At 58.2% G+C, this 22722-nt stretch overlaps 1 protein-coding gene across 4 annotated transcripts; it reads left to right on the top strand.

The window, feature by feature from the left end:
- Positions 1-3941: 3941 nt before the first annotated feature.
- TOP3B (DNA topoisomerase III beta) lies at positions 3942-21916 on the top strand. 4 transcript variants are annotated; one of them, XM_061169931.1, is made up of 20 exons: positions 3969-4024; positions 4708-4873; positions 7532-7602; positions 8064-8241; positions 9295-9426; positions 10475-10581; positions 11116-11190; positions 12318-12514; positions 12901-13057; positions 13789-13902; positions 15297-15387; positions 16091-16245; positions 16350-16455; positions 17126-17272; positions 17354-17527; positions 18961-19089; positions 19412-19561; positions 19910-20010; positions 20528-20729; positions 21367-21916. In XM_061169931.1, exons 4-20 carry the CDS (start codon positions 8172-8174, stop codon positions 21843-21845), a joined length of 2586 nt encoding a protein of 861 aa, XP_061025914.1. In that variant the 5' UTR covers positions 3969-4024; positions 4708-4873; positions 7532-7602; positions 8064-8171; the 3' UTR covers positions 21846-21916. The 4 variants fall into 4 exon arrangements, with proteins under 4 accessions (XP_061025913.1, XP_061025914.1, XP_061025912.1 ...); XM_061169929.1 differs by lacking the exon at positions 7532-7602; XM_061169932.1 differs by lacking the exon at positions 4708-4873 and having other exon boundaries at positions 3987-4024.
- Positions 21917-22722: the final 806 nt, after the last annotated feature.

Here is a 22722-nt window from a genome sequence, read left to right as displayed (position 1 = left end):
ACAAAGTAAAAAATAAAATAAGACTGGAAAACTAACAGAAATGTTAAAAAGAACATAAAAATAAAAATAGAGGTGAATCAACCACCAGAAGGTACATCAGTACCACAATAGTAAAAAAGAGGAGGAGGGAAAAGGAAAAAAAAAAAAAAGAAAGGGGGGGAAAGGCCTTGGCTGTGGAGGGCGGGGCCTAAGCAAGGGCGAGGTTTGGGCGGTTGGCAGGGCCAATACTCAGGACCCACAGGGCTGGAAAAGGCCCTGGGGGCTGTGGGGGGTGGGGCTTAGGCTCAAGGAACAGAAGGGGCCCACGCGTGCCCCCCAACCCTGGTCTCAGAGGGCAGAGGACCTCACCTGGGAGCCCAGCAGGCTTCCTGGACTCGAGTGTGAGGGACAAATGCCCTCCTCTACTCTCCTGCTCCTCTGGTCTGGGGTCTGGGAGGGCCCCTCCTGCCTGCCTCTCCTGATCTCCCCGGCCTCAGGGGCGCTGATCCTGCCTGGCCTTCACTTCTCCTCCCCCCTCAGCCCCTCTATGTCCTACTGGTTCACTCTGGGGTTCTTCCCATCTCCTTGGGTGTCAGAGTCCCCCACCAGCAGCCAGCAGGTGCCCTAGTTGTGGGGAGACGCTAACTCTGTGTCTTCCCACACTGCCATCTTGACTCTGCCTTCCCTTTATTTCTGATAAAATAATTTGTCTCTCTGTTCTTTTGGGTGTGGAATCCGTGTCCTCCCCTCCCCCACCCCCTGCATCACCAGGGAGCCTGAGATATTGGCAGACAGGAAACCTGGGGGCTTGTTGATCAGGTCCCAGGGACAGCCCCACCAGGCCCCTGCTGCCCCAGGACATGGGCCTGGACTCTGCCACTGCTCTGCCCCAGGCCCATGCCACCCCATAGAATCACACCCAGTGACATCCTCAGACGGAAATGGACAGTTGGGTTGGAAATGGGAAAAGATGGAGAACAACCCAGTCCAGGGGAGGGTGAGACTTAAAGGAATAACATTAATAAATTTACGCCTATAAAATTGACCACAAAGATGAAATAGACAAATTCCTTGGAAATCAGTTTCCCAAAAGAAACAGAAGAATACATAGTAAATCTAAAATGTCCTATATCTGCTAAAGAAACAGAATCTCTGGGACTTTCCTGGTGGCACAGTGGTTAAGAATCTGCCTGCCAATGCAGGGGACATGGGTTCCAGCCCTGGTCTGGGAAGATCCCATATGCTGCGGCACAACTAAGCTCATGGGCCACAACTACTGAGCCTGCGCTCTAGAGCCTGCTAGCCACAACTACTGAGCCTGTGTACCACAACTACTGAAGCCCGCGCACCTAGAGCCTGTGCTCCACAACAAGAGAAGTCACCGCAATGAGAAGCCCATGCATCACAACAAAGATTAGCCCCCGCCCGCTGCAACTAGGGAAAGCACACGTTCAGCAACGAAGACCCAATGCAGCCAAAAATAAGTAAGTAAATAAATAAATAAACGAAAAATATTTTTTAAAAAAAGAAATAGAATCTCTAAATTTTTCAGTTTTCCCCCCAAGAAAGCCCCATGTCTAGATGGCTTCCCTATGAATTTCCCTAAGCATTTAAAGCCCTAACACTAGCCCTACTGAGGCCCCACTGCTAGAGGTGAGCAGCCCGGCTCACCTGTCCCCCCAGTGAAGAGAGGAGGTCCTCTCTGTGCAGATCAGCTCCCCTCCTTAGCGCCGGGCCCGCCCTCCCTGCGTTCTGTCAAGATGGCCCCGCGAAGGGTGGCCTGGGCAGGCACTGGAAGGCAGCGCTGGGCCCCTGGGGCACTGAGCACCGGGAGGCAGGAGTTGGTGCCCCTGTGCAACGGCCTCCGCATCTCTCAGGGACGTGCCCACAGCGCCCCCTGATGCTTACGAAAGGGTATTACAGGCACTACCTGCTGACTCCAGCCTTCCCTGACCCTGAATCCACACACACACACACACACACACACACACACACACACACGGCAAATTCAACCCTTAACAGGAGCGTTTAGGAGAGAGTACCTATTAGAAATGTTCCTTGTCGGAGGGATAAATTAGGAGTTTGGGATTAACATATATACATTACTATATATAAAATAGATAAATGACAAGGGCCTACTGCATAGCACAGGGAACTATATTCAGTATCTTGTAATAACCTATAATGGAAAAGAATCTGAAAAAGAATATATATAGGTCCAGCCAAACTGACTTCCAAGTATAAAAGTCACAGTGGTTTATGGTATACCAATATACCATAGTTAGCCACGAAGGCAGACATGCATGTGGAGCTGACATAAGTAAGATGTGAGCACAAGAAACAGGAAAATGCCTTCTGGGATTCAGCTGCCTAGTTTTGAAACTTGGCTCTGTCATTTACACCTGTGTGACTTGTTGCCTCATAAAATCAAGACAATAACAATATCTAGTCCCTAATGTTGCAACGAGAATCAAATGCATTAAAAATAGAGATGTGCCTAGAACAGAGTAAGCATGGGGTGGTGTTGACTTTTTTTTTTTGACCACGCTGCGATCCTAGTTCCCCCACCAGGGATCGAACCTGCACCGCCCACGTTGGAAGCACAGAGTCTTAACCACTGGACTGCCAGGGAAGTCCTGGTGTAGACTATTAACAGAACTATGAAGATCGTGGTCCAGCCTGTGCCCAATCAGAGAGAAGAGAGACCCAGGAGCTCTCAGCCATATCATCCACCACACCCAGCACCCATGCATAAGTAAGGAGGGTCTAAGGGTCCCTCTGACTCTGAGTCATTTGTCCACGTAAAGGTCACCAGGACAGCCTGACGGCAGCTCCCTGGGAGGTCTGTGGGGAGGACTCAGCTGCAGGGCTGCCCAGGCACAGAGCACAGGCCAACTGCAGTTTCTCAGCGCTAATGGAGACCCCCAGGCTTCCAGAGCAGACCACTCAGCGGCCCCTGGGTGTCCAGGCCTCAAGTCCTTCCCCCTGCTCTGCAGAATGAACCCCTGAGCTGGGTTAAATGATGGAGGAGCTCTGGTTTTGCCTCTCTGCCAACTGGTGGCACCCGGGATCCAACATTAGCCCTGGACTCCTTAAGTGGGGGCTGTGTGGAGACAGATGGATCAGGATGGTGGCAGCCAAGGCAGGGATGATTGATAGGATCTCAGATATATTTTGAACATAGTGATAGATAACGGTTGAGGAAAAGAGAGGAATCCAGGATGCCTGCAGGCACTGGGCTTGAGCAACCAGGACGATGGAGTTGCCATTTTGGAGATGGAGAACCTGCCAAGGAATGGGTTTGCACCAGGAGTTCTGTTTTGAAAGTGAAATCTCACTGTGACTCAATTTTTTGGCATTTCTCAATCTTAATTTGACCGTAGAATTTTTCTTTTTCCAGACTATAAGGGCTAGTCTTCCAATAAAGGCAAGTTGGGGGAAATGTCTAAGGTAGCAAAGGAATTGTGTGCACGCTATTATTTAAAAGATATTAAAATAAAGCCACGAAAATTATTTTAAACCTTCCATAAACCTATTGCTATAACACAAAAAATTACTTTTATTTTCCAATTCATCTTCCAGATATGTTTTACATAGTTCATTCACTCATTCCACAAATGTTTATAGCATTGAAAGAAGCCTGCTATACACGCATCTGTAGTCTTTAGTTTTTAGTTTAATTATTAGCAGTATATATGTTTTCATGCTTAACATCCAGTTTTCATCTTTGTAGGTAATTATTATTGCCTCCCCGCGGCGAGGAAGAACGGGGTGGAGGGCTTGGGGACCCCGGCCAGGGTGGGGTTTGGGGACCTCTGCGGACCCAGGCGGGGAGGGGTCGGCTGGGGTTTGGGGACCCGTGTGGCCCCCGCGTGCTAGGGCCGACTGGAGGACGTGCCCTGGAACGCGCGAGCTTCGGAACCTGTGGACGCGGGCGTGCGGCGCCGGAGGGCAGAGGGGGACGCCGTCCGCAGACGGACCCGGAAGCAGGTCGCCTCCGGCCGCCGGGAGCGGGAGGCGGAGCGGAGCGGGACCCGGGACGCGGGTGAGCGGCGAATGGCGAGTAGTGGGCGGCGGGCGGCTCGGGGTGTGGGCCGAGCCCCGCAGCTGGGAGCCGGTCCCGGCCGGGCTCTGCATTCTCGGCGCCTCCTCCCGGGCCAGTGGGTACGGGGAGTGACCGGAGGGAGCAGGCGCTGCGGCTGGAGCCCCTCCGCGCCGAGTCCCCCGCAGCCCCCCAAGGCGGGGTCCGCGTCGCAGGCGGGGACAGAGGCCGCGCCGCGTCGGGCAGGGTCGGGGTCCAGGCGTCGCCCACCGCCCCCGGCCCGGTCCGGTCTGGAGGGCGCCGGGATGTGTTTCTCTGAGTAGTTGGTGTAGACGCGGGGGGTGGGGTGCCGAGGGCACTTTTGTGGACAAATTAGCTGGAATCCTGGGAAGTATTTTCTCCAGTGGCCTCGTCTTCCTTTTTTGTCGCTCAGCCTGTGAGAACAGGACGTGAGAAAGTCACCCCAACGCGGGCTTGGTGGCCAGCGAGCCATGGAGTCCCTAGAGACTTGCCAAAGATCACTGACACTAGTCTGTATTGTTCTGAACCTCAGTCTACTCATAGTTTAAAAAGTTACAGCACAGGCTTCGTAGGGTTGCTAGCAAGATTAAACAAAGTTGCGTTTACAGCTGTAGCGTGCCTGCAAAGGAGGAGCTTAAGAAAGGGTTCTTTCCCTGACTCCATAGGTGTTTGCTAAAGTCACTAAGGTGGGAAATCCTAGGCCTGTAAATGCCGTGCGGACCACTGCTAGGCCTCCACTCCCAAGCTGAATCCACCTGTGCATAAGACACTGACATGGAAGGACTTTATCCACCGTGTCTCCCAAGGACACGTACCATTGTGGTATCGCTGGTGAGTTGACAGGCTAATAACAGGCTAACCTCTACTCTCCTTGACTTTCAGCCCTCTTAATTACAGCCCTAATTTGGGGTGTTTGCTGTCAACATCCTCTTAGCACTTGCTAATCTCCCTTTTTGAAATAAGGGGACAGACTTCAGGCTCGGAGCTTTGGCAGGCAACAAGATCAAACTTGACAGGCCATGTAGGTTACTGGAAAGAATGTAGTTCTGGTTATTGATTACAGGCTTTCAGCTCCTAAGAGGCTATGAAATTTCCCTTTTTTATATATTTAAGCTTTTTCTTCAAGGCAGAAACTTAAGTGAATAATAATGTTGGTAAGGCAGAGGTATTAAGATGGTGTATAAATGAAGTTTGCAAGCCACTGCTCTCAGCTTCTGTTCTCATTGGCTTCCATTTTGAAATTGGAGATGTGCCTTAATGGAAAAATAGGGAGGCCCCAAGATTATCACAGGCAATTAATCAGTTAAGACTGCCAAAATCTTTTAAAAGGTGGAACCTGGTGCATTTTAAAAAGAAAAAAGAAAAAAAAAAAGTACCTGGCTGGAAGTAAGGAAGCATGAGTTTCAGCCCCAACTTGGTAAATTTCCCAGCTTACCTTTGGAAAATCGCTTTGTCTGGGTCTTAGTTTGTTCTCTCTTGAGATGGTTGTACTGGATCATCACCAAGACTCCTTCCCCCAGGATTCCATGATTCCATATCCTTAAAGAAAGTGATTTTTTTCCCCTAATAAAGCAGTGGTACTCAGGAGGTTACAAAGTACTCATGCAGTAGTGGAGTATAAACTGTTAAACCAGAACCCCTGTTTCTTTAGAGCCACAGCTGCTGGAGACAGGCCACATATCAACTGTGGAATAGCAACTACACAGTGACAGGTGGACAGGTGCTCTGAAATTGGGACTGATGCTGATGTGACTTTTGTGACTGTCCAATTGTATCCCTTGTCCTGGATAAATGAGGTAATCCCTTTGAAGATGCTAGGGCAAAATGTTTGTCTCTAAAGGGATCTTTACAGAAGAATATGTTAATTATTTACTGGAAGAGTATTTAGGATCCTTAGGTATGAAGGGGAGTAGTGGAGATGTAAAACTTCCAGAAACACCATGGAAAAAAGAACACTGAGGGGCTTCTCTGGTGGCACAGTGGTTAGGAATCCACCTGCCAATGCAGGGGACACAGGTTCGAGCCCTGGTCCGGGAATATCCCACATGCTGCAGAGCAACTAAGCCCAAGCACCACAACTACTGAGCCTGCGCTCTAGAGCCCACGAGCCACAACTACTGAGCCTGCGTGCCACAACTACTGAAGCCCGCGCGCCTAGAGTCCGTGCTCCATGACAGACGCCACCGCAGTTAGAAGCCCGTGCACCGCAACGAAGAGTAGCCCCCGCTCGCTGCAACTAGAGAAAGCCTGCACACAGCAAGACCCAATGCAGCCAAAAATAATTTTTTTAAAAAAAGAAAAAAGAGCATTGAGTAGGTGAAATGTTTGCAATACTCTTACAGATTTAAAGTCAGTTTTTCAATTTTAGACATCAAAGAAAGTATTTTTATTATTCACTTTGCAGGTAAAATTGCTCTTTTATTTATTCAGTCAGTATTTGCTCATCGTCTGTTACTTGTCATTAGAGTAACAGCCCTGTCCTCTTGGAGTTTACATATGTTCTAGGAACTGTGAGACAAAAAAATAAATACGTAGCTGGAGAGGCTCTCGGGTATAGTGGTCGGTGCTGTAGGGAAGCAAAGCAGGGCTGCCGCTCCACCCAGGATGCTCACGGAGGCTGGACAGGATGAGGGCTGCACATGTGTGTTTAGGTCCTGCCGCTTGATCTCTGGTTTTCCCGACCCTACGATTCCTGCCGTGGGGCAGCACAGCACCCCCACCGAGGACACTGGCAGGACAATTACACCATAATTGCTGGCTGCTCTTGTGACGCAGAAGTGAGAAAACCTAAGGGAACATTTTAAGATAAGTCCTTCCTACTTTGGAAGGGATGGGAAACTCCCTTTGCTGCCAGTTTCCACTTCTGGCCTCTGGCTTCTGTGGGTGAGGGAAGGGGAGTCCCTGGGCCGCCTTGAAACTCTGCCCCCGGACACTGCACAGCTCATGCCTGCCCTGTGCCGCCCCTGCTCTGCTCTGCCCCTCATGGCACAGGGCGACACACTGAGCGTGCAGTGGGTGCTCTGTAAATCATGTGGGATCCCTGAGCTCATCCCTGGATGTGGGGCTGCTACGGCCACATGCTCGTAGTTTTGAGAGATGTCATCAAGTCGCTCTGGTCAAATTCCACCAGCCACGTCTGGGTCTGCCTGCCCCCCAGCTCCACCACCTGCAACCCTTGCTGGTGACATAAGTACAGGCCCGTTCTAGATGTACTTTGCTTGGGGGAATGTTTTGGACATCAGGTCATACCGTAAAGGGCTAATTTCCTCATTATCTAAATGACTCCTAAAATAAGACAGCAACCCTCTTGGAAAAAATGGGTACAAATATGAATAAACAGCTCACAGAAAAGGATCCATCCTGTCTTTCCCTAAAAGAGGGAGAACCCTTTAAAGAAGAGTTAGTGCCTGAGCCGGGCCTTTGACAGTGGAGCTGCCTTCCCCAGGATCCGTGGAACATTCCAGGCAAACAGATGTATTTTTTCTTCAGATGACAATGTCCAATTTAACCAGCCAGACCCTGGCCTGCAAAGTGAGAGGTGGGGCAGGACAAGTGGGGAGGTAGGTCAGAGCCTTTTGCAAAGGGTCTCTCGAGCTCTGCTGGGGGCTGGATCTCCTGGCCAGTGGGTCTCAGCCCAGTTGGGAGTCAGGAGGACATGGGTGCCCAGCCTGGGCATCTGCATTGGGTAAAGTGCCCAGGGCACCCTCATGCTCAGCCAAGGTGAGGATGCCGTCTCAGCCCTGGGGGTAAACGACGGCTCCACGGGAGGGGGACCAGGCCCAAAGGCCCCCAGGGCTTCCTAGCGTGGATTTGGGGACAAAATCAGCCTGGGGTCATGGGGCCACCTCAGCTTTTCAAACAAAGCCGTGGTCCTGATCCGGTTCAGTTGCCCTAGGCAGTTGTCTGTCAGGTGCCTTCAGGTTTCCCTGAGTTTCTTTTTCTTGCCTCGGGTTTGTTTTGTTGTTTAAAGTGAGAGGTTCCACTGGAAGCATCGTTGTTTTCTGCGTGTCTTTTCTCTTAGGAGTTGGCATGGCAGCAGCGTGACGCTGCCCTAGGGCAGTGTGTGAGCTGTTTCACTGCCATTTCCTTGAGAGCAGAGTGAGGCAGGGTGCTGGCAGCCTGAGACGAGATGAAGACGGTGCTCATGGTGGCTGAGAAGCCGTCCTTGGCCCAGTCCATCGCCAGAATCCTCTCTCGAGGTAGGAGGGCAGCCCCGGCGCTCTCAACGGCTTTGATCTGTGAGCGTGGGCGTTCCTGCTCTGCAGGTCAATCCTTTCTTCTTCCTAAGCAACCCCAGCCCGCTGGAGTCAAGTCTGTTCAGGACAGCAGGCGTGGATGAAGCCCTCGGTCACTTAGTCACTTAGTCCCTGTGGGGTGTGATTACTGCCACGCTGAGCGTGAGCCGGGGCTCCCACAAGGTGCAGGCGCAGCTGGCAGCACGTGGCAGGCAGGCCACTGGATGAGTGCTGTGCCGGGCAGGTGGTCGGTCACGAGCAGCAGAAATGAGCCCTGCTAACTTGCGCAGAAAGAGTCCACTGGAAGGACCCCACCCGGCCTAGTCTGCTGAGGCCATGCCATGGGCATCGGCACCACCGCCCTGTGGACACCCCGCTGCAGCTGCACCCACGCCCCTCACGCCACTTGATGGTGCCACGAGGCTGAGCCGTGCCCCTGAGACCCCAGGGCACTGGGAAAGAGAACACCTGCCCTTGCCTCACCCTGGCCCCTGGGTGGTTGGTGGGTGCTGGGGACCCAGAGATGGCAGGCGTCTACCTTGACCTCCCCTCAGTCCAGCGGCTGAAGGAAGAGGAGACCCCAGGGGAGCAGGCTGAGAAGTCATCTGAAGGAGAGGGGAGACCCCGGAAGTGCCCGGTCCCCAGAGGCCGAGAAAGTTCAGGGAAGAGGCCATTGGTTGGGAGTGGAGAGGTCACCCTGGAGTTCGATAGTTAGGGGGTCTCTGGGGAACCTCTGAGTAGGGTTTGAAAGGGGCAGAAATCAGATTCAGGAGTGAACACAGAAATACAGAGAACGACCTGAGAGTGTCTGCTCTTGAGCGTCCAGAGGGGGCGCTCCCGGCCCACACACACACCCAGCTCTGCGTGTTTCCCCTGAGAGCCGCTAGATCTTTCAGCACCCGGTGACTGCTGCCGCCTGAGGAATGTTGTCACTGACCACTGTGGGGAGGGGACCCCGGCCCTCCAAGAGGCAGCGTCAGGGCCCCGGGTCCCCGCATGGCTGTGCTTCTCCTGCAGGGAGCATGTCCTCACGCAAAGGGCTGAACGGGACGTGCTCAGTGCACGAGTACACCGGGACCTTCACTGGCCAGCTGGTCCGCTTCAAGATGACGTCCGTCTGTGGTCATGTGATGACCCTGGACTTCCTGGGTGAGCCTCTGCCCCCCTGCCCACCCTCCATTGCACTGAGGAGCCCTGCCTGGTGCTGCCCAGGGTCCAGTTGGAGCCCAGGGCAGGCTCCGGGCAGAGAGGTTTGTCCAGAACCCATGAGTCCTGAGGCCAGCAGACTGTGGAGAGCTGACCTGGGGTCCCTGTCCCAGTGGTGCCCCTTGGTCACTGCCTGCCCTGCACCTTCCTGTGCAGAGTGGAGGCAGTGGTCCCCACCTGAGCAGGGGCCTGGCTCGTGCAGGCATTCCACAGAGGGCTGCTGCCTCTCCGAGTATGACTTTTGTCTCGCAGTCAGTCAGTGGTGATTGGAAGGCCAGCATCAGTGACCCAGTGGGGCTGGGTGCAGGGTCGCAGTTGATGTGGGTCCGACCTGGGCTCTGACCCTCGCTCCACCGGAGCTGGGCCTCCGTTCATGTCTGCTTCTCGTGTGTGAAGGGTCTGAGATCAGTGCCATCGCCTCCCAGGACTGTTTGAGGCCCCAGTGGGGCGGGAGGTGCAGCACTGAGCACAGGCCGCTCACAGCAAAGCCTCGGCAATTCTTGCTCCCCTTGCGGCAGGGCATTCGGACCCTGAAGTCAGGGAGCTGGAGCTTGAACTTGGCTGTGTCTGACCAGCGAGGCCTAGAAGGAAGCCTACAGGCTGGGCACGTGAGGCCCGAATGCCAAGTAGAGAATGGGGGGGATGCGCTGGACGGGGGGCCTGAGGACACTAAGGGCCCCCGGGATCCGCTGAGCACCTGTCGGGGGCCGACCAAGTGCTGGGCGGGGAGAGGGTACAGAAACCAGCTGGAGGAGGAGACAGGGCATGAGTGGCAGTGAGACCGCCAGGAGCGGTGCCCCCCGCCACGGGGAACATCCGGGAGCAGCTCCCACACGCGGCTCAAGTGTGTTGTCGGCTCACAGCTCAGGCGAAGGGAGGCCCTGCTCTGGGCAAAGGGTTCTCCGAGCCTCGCCCTCCCCACCCTCCTCCTGGGGTCCAAGTCCCGGGAAGCGTGAAGTGTGATTCTGACGTCCAGTGCCTGTGTTTGTAGGAAAGTACAACAAGTGGGACAAGGTGGACCCCGCCGAGCTGTTCAGCCAGGCCCCAACGGAGAAGAAGGAGGCCAACCCCAAGCTGAACATGGTGAAGTTCCTGCAGGTGCGTCCTGAGCGTGAGGGAGCACCCCCTGCGCGCCCCCACAGGTGCCCTTAGGCCCACTCCTCCCCCACAGTCAGCCTGGGCTCCCCGGCGCCCGGGGCAACATCCTGCTTTTAAAATAGTTTGGTGGTGGTGATTTCCTAATTTTAAAACAAATGGATACATGTGATGAAAATTAGAAAATATAAGTAAGTAAAAAGAAAAAGAATTAATTATAATCTCACTATCCGAGACAACTACTGTTAATACTTAGTTATTTCATTTTAGCTTTTTTTTAAATGCGGTTTTGGAGGTTACGATCACGTGGCATTTATAACTTTTTTGTCCAAAAAACAGCAGTTCTGAACTAAATTCTTTGCTGAGAGGTTAAGCCAGCCTGACTGTAGCCAGCTCCTTGGCTCAGCCTGGGCCCTGCCCTGGGCTCCAGGGCTCAGGGTGATCGGGGGCCGGGCTCTGCTCCGCCAGCTGGGCGGGGGTGCCATGGGCAGGCACTGGGGGCCGAGGCAGGTGTGATTCCCCATGTGCTGTGCTCAGGTGGAGGGCAAAGGCTGTGACTACATCGTACTGTGGCTGGACTGCGACAAGGAGGGAGAGAACATCTGCTTCGAGGTGAGGGGGCTGGGGGTCCATACATCGGCCTTCCTGCTGCTGTCATGCCCCTCCTGGGGCTGATGCTGCCAGGGGAACCACGGCACCGGCTTAAATTCTGGTGATTCTGTAGATATTTTAAGATGCACGGGCTCTGCCCAGGGGAGGGAGTGTCCCTTTGCCTGAAGGGCACATTGTGAGGAAGGGCAGGATTTCCTAGATGGAGGACTGCCTGGAGGAGAGGGTGGGTTCTGAGCATCGCACCCTCCACCCTCCCGGCGCCATGCAGGGACCTTCAGCCAGTGCTGCTTGACACCCTTTCACATACCTCCTCCTTCTCCCCCCGCCCCCCAAGCTGTACCCTCCCGCCTCCTGTCTCCGCCAGCCCCCAGGCGCCCCCCCCTCAGGCTGGAAGCAGGTGGCAGCTCCCAGGCCTGCCTCCCGCAGGAGCCCCTCAGGCTGGAACACCCCAGCTCTCACCTGGGACCTGGCACCTCAGGAAACTGTTCCCAGACACCCCTCTCCCGACCCCTCCCCTGCAGGGCTGCTCCTCCCCAGGGACCTTTGCGTCTGGGGTGGAGAATGTTGGCAGCTCACGGGCTTTCTCCCCTCAGAAACGGAGCCACTCCCTCCCCATAAGGAAGCTGCATGGCCAGGCTCCAGCGGTGACTCCCCTCCCGCTGCATGGCCTTCACTAACTCTTAGTGAGTCTGGGCTCCAGGCCCCCCAAGTCCCCCACCCTGCTCTAGCCCTGAGATGCACCGGCCCCCACTCCTATCCACTGTGTTTTCTTCTTCTTTTCCCTTCTCTGTCTTTCTTCCAGTCTCTGGAAAGTCTCCCAAATCCCCTCGGCCCTCCTAGCACTCCCTCCTCTAGAAGGCGGGAAAGTGGGTGGAGCGGGGTGGACTTGGAGCCTGGGGTCCCTTGTGTCCCCGGCAGTAGCGCCTCCTGGTTCGGGGGTGGAAACCACTGTAGGAAGAGAGGGGACGGCAGTAGGAAGGGGGTTTGAACACAGCGGTGAACAGAAGGAAAGGAAGCGCATGGCAGGAGGCCCGTGGAGACTGAGGCTCCAGGAGGAGAGGGCAGTGGAGGGGTCCTGGCACCCAGGTGAGGTGAGGTGTGGGCATTACAGCCGGCCGCCTCCCCAGGTCCTGGACGCGGTGCTGCCTGTCATGAATCAGGCCCACAGCAGCGAGAAGACAGTGTTCCGGGCCCGGTTCAGCTCCATCACAGACACAGACATCTGCACTGCCATGGTCCGCCTGGGCGAGCCCGACCACAACGAGGCACTCTCAGTGGACGCACGGCAGGAGCTGGACCTGCGCATCGGCTGCGCCTTCACCAGGTGCCGCCCGCCCCCTGGCCAGGCCACTGCCTCGCCTGGCTCCCGGCCTCCACCCAGGCCTGGTCGGCGACAGGAGATTGTCAGCATTTTTAAATCCCCAAGAAAACTGTCTCTTTAGCTGACGCAGACCACAGAGGTCCCCGCTCGACAAGCAGGGTGGGCAGGTCTTGAGGGGGTGGAGGGGCACGGAATAAAGTAGGGCTTCCGGCCAGGGTGGACAGAGCCTCCGCTCTTCCCTCTCCATCTTTTGAGCAGGGAGCAGTTGCCTTGGCCTCCTCCCACACCCGCCAGCCAGCCTCCTGCCCGACTCCCACGGGCAGCTAACGATGGTATTTGAGTGAATGTTTGACCAAAATGTCCTCCTCTCCCCCCACCCCCCTTTATAGGTTTCAGACTAAATACTTCCAGGGGAAATACGGCAACCTAGACAGCTCGCTTATCTCCTTCGGGCCATGCCAGACCCCCACGCTGGGCTTCTGTGTGGAGAGACATGATAAAATCCAGTCCTTCAAACCGGAGACCTACTGGGTGCTGCAGGCCAAGGTTCACTTCTTTTTCCTGTTCATGCTGGGTCTTTCTGGGTTTGGGTATGGATTCTGAGAGCCTCCATCATCATTGTCATAGTCCCCAGGCCAAGGGCACAGCTGTAGGTGGCTGTCCCATCAGGAAGTGGTTGTGGGTGCCCAGGGAAGGGCCCCCAGCCTTCGTGGAGGCCGTAGGACAAGGCCAGGCCTGGATGCTCTGGCAGCTCAGGGTGAGGTCACCCTCCAGGCCCACGGTTGGGGTGGTCAGGTCCAAGGACTGGACTGAGGGCCACGGGCTGCTGACTTTCGAGCTTCTAAGGAGTCTTGGAACCCCTGCTCCAAGTAAAAAGGAAGGTTTTTGTAAGATTTAGAGTATAATACAGAGCTACTTCCGTCAACACAGGGCTGGGGTCTCCTAGGTGGGACCACATCTAGTGCCAGCGGGGCTTAGGGGATGAGAAGTGGGGGCTCCGACGCTCCCTAAGGACACCTCAGCCTCGGCTTGAGGCTCCCCTCCTGAGGCCATCTGGCTGATCTCAGCAAGGAGGCCTCGTGTCAGAGCAGCCTCCACTTGGGGAGGGGCTGGGCCTCAACCTGCACATCTGCGGCTACGCACCTGAACAGGTACAGCCGAGACACTTTAGAGGCAGGGCCCAGGCGAGGACCAGCTCTGTCTGCCCCGATTCTCCCTGCTGGCGCTGGCTCACCTGGATGCTTTCTCTCCCGGGCTCTCCTGTTCCCCTCCTGCAGGTGGACGCCGATAAGGACCGATCCCTCCTTTTGGACTGGGACCGAGTGCGCGTGTTCGACCGGGAGATCGCACAGATGTTCCTGAACATGACCAAGCTGGAGAAGGAGGCCCAGGTGGGCTGCTCCACCCACGTCAGTCCCACCTGCCTTGGGGGGGCCTCGGAAGACTCTGCTGACCTAGGCTCATATCCTTCTCTGCCTTTCTGGAACACAGACACTTTTTAGACAGAAGAATGGTTACTCACGACACGCTCCCCCTAAGAAATTCCTGCCCAGGCCGTAGCTGCCGTGCACCACGTGCCTGCTCTGAGCCCTCCACGTGCCCTGTGGGCATTACCTCCTTTGGGGGGATTCCACCCAGATGTCCCTTTTCTGTGACACCTCAGGCTAACAACTAGAGGCCCCTATGCACATCAAGAACCCGCCCAGGTCCCACAGCCAGCGCGGGCATCTCTGGGTCATCAGCTTTCGTGGCCTTCATGTGCTACGTTTCTTACTCAGGTTTTCACGAATTGGAAAGCATGGGCTGCGTGGCTGTTAGGAAGAGGTTGATGCCACCTGGCAACTGGCTGGCCGCATGGGTGGGGGCATGTCCGTGGCCGTGACAGCTTATGCCTTGCAGTTGTGACGGCCCCCGTGGTCACTGAGGCTCGCCCGGCCTCCTTCAGCCGCCTTCTCTCGTCCTTCCTGAACCTTCCTGGGCGTCCCCTTGCCCAGGGCAGTTGACTCAGGCTCCAGAACTTCCCCTAAAGCTGCCCCGTGCTTCTACCCGCAATGGCCAGCCCGTCTGAGTGCCCCCTCTCCTCCGCCCATGATCCAAGCTGCCTCTGCTGCACAGACACCACTTGTCCTCAGTGTTAGCCCCACATCTGTCCGGAATTCAGGGGGCACGGCCCTGGCCAGGTCCACATGAGGTTGGCAGGGGCGAGGCGTGGTGGTTGAGAGGTTTGCATTGTTTTTGCCACAGACAAAACGGTCATCTCTTCTGATAGCTACTCAGCCCAGAGGCTGACGGTGGTTACTCACCACCATTTTCCTTAAAGTGCGTGGTATTTACCAAGTTCCAAAGTGGTTACCCACTTTTAGAAGTTAGGAGATTTCACATTAAAAAATCCCAATTTCCAGCTTCTCCTGACAAATTGGCAGGTGTAGCAACACTAGTGGGCGTAGTGAGGGGTAAGCAGCTGCCCCTGCAACAAGCCCTCACCCCATGGCCCCCTGCGCCCCCCACCAGCCCCGTGGCCTGGCAGACGCTCCTGTTGAGTTTCAAATATGCAGCCCTTTCTCCTGACTCTTCCCCTTTTCTCCAGGTTTTCTGTTTCCCTGGAAAAGAATTTTCTTTCATTTTCCCTTCCTGGGCCTGAACAAATGTTCATTCAAGTCCTGAGTCTGCTGTGAAGAGAACTGGAGAAGCTGGGAGGGTAAAAGAGTCTAGACCCTTGGCCACATGTCCTGAGCCTGTCATGGTGTCTCCCTGCACCCATGCGTGAATCTGTTCTGTCCCCCAGGTGGAGGCCACGAGCAGGAAGGAGAAGGCCAAGCAGAGGCCACTGGCCCTGAACACTGTGGAGATGCTGCGTGTGGCGAGCTCTTCCCTGGGTGAGTGTGGGCGTTGCCTCAAAGCCCCCAGGAGACTTCTTGGGGCAGGCACGTGGCGTCTTGACAATAGCGATTGTGACGATGGCTGCTACCTGAGGGGGACAGCTGCAGTGGCGTCCCTGGTGCAGGGAGAGGCCAGGTGTGGGCGGAGCACTTGCCAGGTGTGACAGCTGTGACGTGGCCCTGAGCCTCGTTTCCACCATAGTGAGAAGGTTGTGCTGGAAGGTTGGTCTGGAGCTGGCAGCCTCCAGGCATTGGTGGCCCCTCTGCAGCCTCAGGAAACCGTGGGCACCACCCTCTCAGGGCAGCACCTCCAGGGATGCTCGAGGGGCAGCGATGACATGGAGTGACCTCTCGCTGAGGCCAGCTTCTGCAGGTTGGGGAGGAGCAGGAGCACGAACCCCCATCAGTGCCCTGCAGCGCTGTGAGCGCGGACACACCCAGGGGCTCAGGACGGAGGGCGCGTGTGGACCATAGGGCGTGGGTGTGACCCCAGGCCGAGTAGGACACAGGCGCTCTGAAGGCCACGTTCAGCAGTACGGCTGCCAGCGTCTCGAGGGTGACCCTGGGGTGTCCCCACCCTGGTGGGGGAGCTTGGCCTTGGATCGGGCCGTGTGGCCCCCACCTCCCAGGAGCCTGGGCACCTGGCCCGGGAGTGCCTGCTCTCCTGGCTTCCGGGCTGCTGAGCCTGCATGTCCGGCAGGGATGGGCCCACAGCACGCCATGCAGACCGCAGAGCGGCTCTACACACAGGGCTACATCAGCTACCCGCGCACCGAGACCACCCACTACCCCGAGAGCTTCGACCTGAAGGGGCCTCTGCGGCAACAGGCCAACCATCCCTACTGGGCCGACACGGTGAGGCCAGGACCCCACGGGCCAGGCCAGGATGGGCAGCCACTCCTCCCATGTGGGTTGGCAGCCATGCTCGGCTCATGCCTTGCTCCGGGCTTTCCCCTCAGGTGAAGCAGCTGTTAGCGGAAGGTATCAACCGCCCACGGAAAGGCCACGACGCTGGCGACCATCCCCCCATCACCCCCATGAAGTCTGCCACGGAAGCTGAATTAGGTATGGGGGCTCCCCCCAGAAGTCTGCGCGTGTGCAAACACGCACACACGCACGCACGCGCGCGCTTCAAGCTTCCCAGGAGGGCCGGGTGAGGAGCTTTGGCTACATGGCACCTTTGGACGGGGTCAGGCCCCATCAGCAGTGTGGGCCCCCACCGGCCCCGGCTGCAGTGAAGGGGCCACCTGAAGGTTGTGCTCTGTCGCCATGGACGGGACAGGAGTGAAGTGGTGGCGGCAGGTGTGTGGTGTGCGGGCAGGCGCTGGAGCAGGCCAGGCAGGAGACCACAGATGGAGTGGGATGAGACCGGGGCAGGGTGACAGGCTCAACCATGGGGCGCCCTTACTTCCCACTCTCGAGGCCCTGCTGGTGGCCTGCATGCTGGGATAAGGCAGGAGAGGGAGGGAGGAGCCCCTGTGCGCAGCCCCAATCTGAAGCGATGGTGGCAGGTCACTTATGGGGTAGGTCAGGCCCTGAAGCGCAGTCCCACCCAGAAGCAGGGCCTGAAAGAGCCACCGAGGCCTGGAGATGCTTGCGATCCTTCCTGTATGTCCCCTCCCCCTTCGAGGGCTTAGAGCAGGCCAGCCCTGGCGCCCAGGCCCTGCTGCTGGAGCACGAGTGCCGGGGCTGCTTGGAGCCAGAGCCCGGCACTGAACAGCCGCGCCTGTTGCAGGCGGCGAGGCCTGGCGGCTGTACGAGTACATCACCAGACACTTCATCGCCACGGTCAGCCACGACTGCAGGTACCTGCAGAGCACCATCTCCTTCCGGATCGGGCCTGAGCGCTTCACCTGCACAGGCAAGACCGTCATCTCCCCAGGTAGGTGGAGCCAGGCGGGCGCCTCTCCCACCTCCGCAGACATGGCCACCGGCCCTGAGTGTTGGCGCCCGGTCTCCGCAGGTTTCACGGAGATCATGCCTTGGCAGAGTGTGCCCCTGGAGGAGAGCCTGCCCACCTGCCAGAGGGGCGACACCTTCGCCGTGGCTGAGGTCAAGATGCTGGAGAAGCAGACGAGCCCCCCTGACTACCTGACGGAGGCCGAGCTCATCACGCTCATGGAGAAGCATGGCATCGGTGGGTCCACAATGCCTGGGATCGGTGGGTCCCAGGGCTGGGGCCCAGTGTGGCCAGCTGAGCCTGCAGGGTGGCCGCGGGCAGGCCCTCGCCGAGGCCTCCACCTCAGGACCTGGCCTTGCCTGTAAAGGCCAACACGCACCCTCACAGGCACTAACTGCCACCCCCAGAGCTGAGCGTTGGCCCAGGTTGCCAGTGACTCACCCACAGGGAGGACACAAAACTCAGAACAAATCCACAAGGTGACAGGAAAGCCAAGTTCCCGCGGCACTGCTTCCCTGCGCGGGGAGTGGACGTGCCCCACCCGGGGAGCTTGTGAGCTCAAAAGTGGGGTGGCTGATGCACATGTCTCACGGGCGAGGGTCTCTCCTAGTCCCCAGGCCCAGGGGCTGTGACCCGAGGCCTCACACCCCAGGGGATGGCCTTGTGCCGGTGCCGCCTCCCCAGGTGGTGCTTGCTCCGAGGGGCGCTGCCTGTTCCCTGATGGGCTCTCCCAGCTCACCGGGCCCCTCACAGTTGACAGGCTCTGGAGGGCTGTGGGACAACCAGGCCACGGTATCTGGACTTTGCTCCATCAATAACAGTCCCGCGGGTGCCTTGCCAGGGAGCCTCTTACCTGTGCCCGGGGTCCTGGTGACAGTGGTGGCCTTACCAGGAGAGCTGGGCTGCTGCTTCCAGGAGCCTGGGTGCCTGCAGTGGGTCCTGGTAGTCCTCAGCCTGCTGCGGGTGTGGGCGCCGCTCACCCAGCACCCTCTGCCCCTTCTCGTTGACGGGACGTCCGTGGCTTCTCTTGGCCACACACTAGACAGTGTCACGGACCACCCGACAGCAGTCAAGGGCGGCCCTGTTGACCGGGCACCCCGGGGCTGTGGCCCGAGTGCAGGAGGTGCCGCGGGAGTGTGCGGTGCAGCACTGCAGAGCTGCATGGGGCTCAGAGCCTGGCCCACCTCATCCCACCAGCCATGGACCTCGAGGAACAGTAAAGGCAGCATCTGGCAGTGCCAGACGACCTTGATGTCTTTGGGGCAGGTGCACCCTGCAGCTGGGAGCCTGCCCTGGGGGCTGATCACGAGGGACCGGGAGCCAGCAAGTGGGCAAACCCGGGCAGGTTTTGGAGGACAATTTGTCAGGGAGGCTCCTCTGCATTTGGGGGGCTGGGGCCTTGGTTCTGGAAAGGTGTGGGTGCCGCAGGGTCAAGACAGGGAGAGGCCAAGGAGGGCACATTTCCAGATGTGAGGGGCAGGCGGCCGAGCTCTGTGACTTTGGTGGAGTTCCTTAGTCTCTCTGAGCTGGGAACATCGACGCTGGGTTCACAGGACAGCCCAGAAAAGGCCTGTGGTGTGGTGCCCAGGGGCAGGGCTGAGAACCAGGGGCCACGAGGCAGGCGGGGGTGAAGGGGGAGCCAAGTCTGACAGGGCCCTGCTGTGTCTCAGGGACGGATGCCAGCATCCCCGTACACATCAACAACATCTGCCAGCGTAACTACGTGGTCGTGGAGAGTGGGCGCCGGCTCAAGCCCACCAACCTTGGTATTGTACTGGTGCACGGCTACTACAAGATTGGTGAGTGCAGCTGCCAGGCGCCTCCCCTCACAGACCCGGCCCTGCAGTGAGTCTGCAACTCCCACCGCAAGGAGGCCGCCTCGGCCACGCCCAGGACCTGCCGTAGCAGGGCTGATGGACACATGGGTGTGTGTCAGGGTCCAAAAGGGGGGACGTGGGCTCTTCCCTGCAGACTGGGCCCTGGGGTCCAGCCTCGTCCTGTGACGCTGTCCTGGAGACGGGGTGTCCTGGCCACTCCACACGGGGTGCCGGGGGAGATCACAGGTGGGGGCAGCCCTGGCCCTGTGGCATGAGGGCTCACAGTGCGTCCCCTACTCCGCAGATGCGGAGCTGGTGCTCCCCACCATTCGCAGTGCAGTGGAGAAGCAGCTGAACCTGATCGCCCAGGGTAAAGCCGACTACCGCCAGGTCCTGGGCCACACCCTGGACGTCTTCAAGAGGAAGTTCCACTACTTCGTGGACTCCATCGCGGGTGAGGCCTGCCTCTTCCCTGCTCCTCGGCCAGAGGACCCTGGTCAGGGCTGCCGCCTCCGGCAGTGATACCAGCTCCCAGATCCAGGCTCTGGGCTCCAGGCCATTGTCGGGATTACAGAGCGAGTGTAGTGACAGCACATGCAGCACACGCGGATCATGTGACACACAGGGCTGCCGCTTGCCGTTCAGTTACTGACGCAAAGACCCCCACCCTCAGGGGTGGCCGTATTTACCCTCAGACTCTTGGCCGCGTGCGGTAGCTCCCTCCAGCCTGCCCAGTATACTGGCTGTCGTGGAGGTGGGCACCCCGGGGTCGGGGTGTGAGTCCCGCCCTGCTCACTTTCAGGCATGGATGAGCTGATGGAGGTGTCCTTCTCGCCCCTGGCGGCCACCGGCAAGCCCCTTTCCCGCTGTGGGAAGTGCCACCGGTTCATGAAGTACATCCAGGTAGGGGGGAGGGGCCGGGAGGCACAGGGCAGGTGTGCACAGGTGGGCGGTCTTGCCACCCCGCGGGCCTTGCTCCAGCTGCCTTCACACGGAGTGACAGGGGGTTCCTGGGCAGCTTTGCCAACAAACCCCCACCGCTGCCTCCAGACCCCAGCAGCACGTAAGCCATTAGGCCACTGAAACACGCACTGTCCATGTTCTCTTGACAACATGTTCCTTGCTGTCACGGATACTAATGTACGTGCAGAGATTTTAGCACTGCCTTTGTGTACGTGTGGAGCAAGTGTTCTGAGATTCAGTGACCAGGGATCCTTGCCTGAGAGGTCCTGGTGATATTCCATACTATGTGCTACCTACACGTGTTATGCATTAGCATCATGCATTATGTGTTACGTGTTATAGGTGTTACACGTTATGTCTTACATGTTACGTATCCTATGTCTCGGGGAGAATGAGGGCGGGCAGGAGGGTCGGCAGCCCCAGCAAACCTGTGACCACCCCCCCGACTTTGCCACAGGCCAAGCCAAGCCGCCTGCACTGCTCCCACTGTGATGAGACCTACACCCTCCCCCAGAACGGCACCATCAAGCTCTACAAGGAGCTCCGGTGCCCACTGGACGACTTCGAGCTGGTTCTGTGGTCCTCAGGCTCGCGGGGCAAGAGCTACCCGCTGTGCCCATATTGCTCTAACCACCCACCCTTCCGAGACATGAAGAAAGGTGAGCCGTTCCCTCCCTAGCCAGCTCGCCTGTACCCCGGGCACCTGTGGTCCCTCCTCAGCACCAGCCCTGCTCATGTCACGCTGGACTCTGAGGGGACCCCGCGCCTACCATTCCTGAGCTCCCTGCACAGGGCCCCAAGGACCCAGGTGTGCTCGGGCACTGCTCAGGGCCCAGCCGGCCAGTCTGCCGCTCTCTGCCTAGTCGCGATTGGATGGTTGACCGTCGTCAGATCACTTGTGATCTGGGCAGTGGGCATGCTCCTGGGCTCGGGGGAGTGAGAGGATGCAGTGGGAGGGGGCCGCCCCCGGCAAGGGGTGAGCCCTCAGTCACCACCTTTCTCAGACACATCCCTGCCCTCCAGCAGCTTATAGGGCAGCAGATGGCCCCACCTGGGCCACGGGGAGCAAAGTAAAGGGGGGGTGGACTTGGCTGGAGGCCGTCCGGAAGCCGTCTGGAAACCTCAGAGTAGGGGGACGTCAAAGGTCAAGGAGGTCTCAGAGAAGAAGAGCCCAGGGCCGGCATGCACGGGGCGAGAGGAGCGCAATCTGCTGGGATGAGGGTTGGGGTGGAGGTCCTGAGGGTGGGTGGGCGGGCAGGTGGGTGTGCATAATGGTATCCCCTGCACTTCCCCCAGGCACAGGCTGCAATGAGTGCACACACCCCACCTGCCAGCACTCGCTGAGCATGCTGGGCATTGGCCAGTGCGTGGAGTGCGAGAGCGGTGTGCTGGTGCTCGACCCCACCTCAGGCCCCAAGTGGCGGGTGGCCTGCAACAGGTGCAATGTGGTGGCGCACTGCTTCGAGAATGCCCACCGCGTGCGTGTGTCTGCCGACACCTGCGGCACCTGCGAGGCCGCCCTGCTGGACGTCGACTTCAACAAGGCCAGGTCCCCACTGCCGGGCGATGGCACGCAGCACACGGGCTGCGTCTTCTGCGACCCCGTCTTCCAGGAGCTGGTGGAGCTGAAGCACGCAGCCTCCTGCCACCCCATGCACCGCGGGCCTGGGAGGAGGCAGGGCCGGGGCCGGGGCCGGGGCCGGAGGCCAGCGGGGAAGCCAGGCACCAGGAGGCCCAAGGACAAGATGTCGGCCCTGGCTGCCTACTTCGTGTGACGGCCCTGCCCGGGCTCTGCATGGCGTCCTCTGGGTCACAGAAATCATTAAACACATTGTCTTCTCCAGAACGAGCAGCTCGCGGGACCTTGCCTGCTGTCAGAGGGTTGTGCCCGTCCCCCATTGGCCCTCCGGCCCCGTCCGCTTGCCTCTCCCTCGTCCTGCACACGCCCCCTGAGTGCCCGCTCTGCCCACATCCTGCAGGGAGGCCACCACACACGGAATGGGGAGCAGACCCAATCCGAGGCTCCTGTCACGTTCTAGCGCATGTGAGACACGGCACAGTGACTGTGTGCGTGCCTCGGGGGTAGCCCAGGCGCCTGGAAGGCAGGAAGCCACAAGCTGCCCACCACCGGCTGTCCCAGGTGGGAGGAGGCAGCTGGGAGAAGCCTCCCTGGATGTTGGCCCTCACTCCCACCCACTGCCCCGGGCCAGACCCCTGCTCCCCACTTGGCGTCTGGGAGCGGGTCTGAGCGTGGGGCCTGCACCCTTAGGGCCCATTCCCATTTCAGTTCTCAAACACCTGTCCTCTCAGACAGAGGCAGGCAGCAGTTTACATGAGGGAATCGCCCGCGTGCCAAGTGGAGGAAGTACCCCACAAGCCACACCACCCTCTGGGCCGCCTGCCACCTGCCCCCTTCCCAAGCCTGCTCTACCCAAGGGGCACTCACGTCAGGCCTCCACACTTTGGGATTTCACCCCCTGCCCAGGCTCCACCGCAAGAAGAGGCTCCATGAAACGCCTCTCAGAGCCTGTGCAAGGGGCAGTCAGAACCATGCTGCCCACACACGGACCACTACCTCAGTTGTAGATTCACCCTAGAGGCTGGAACTCAGGGGCCGGGTGGGCTGGGTGACGTGGGGAGGCTCCTTTCCCA

The sequence above is a fragment of the Eubalaena glacialis genome, chromosome 15, assembly GCF_028564815.1.
Source record: "Eubalaena glacialis isolate mEubGla1 chromosome 15, mEubGla1.1.hap2.+ XY, whole genome shotgun sequence".
NCBI lineage: Eukaryota > Metazoa > Chordata > Mammalia > Artiodactyla > Balaenidae > Eubalaena > Eubalaena glacialis.
Note: the sequence above shows the minus strand (reverse complement) of the source record. Positions and strands in the feature narration are given on the sequence as shown.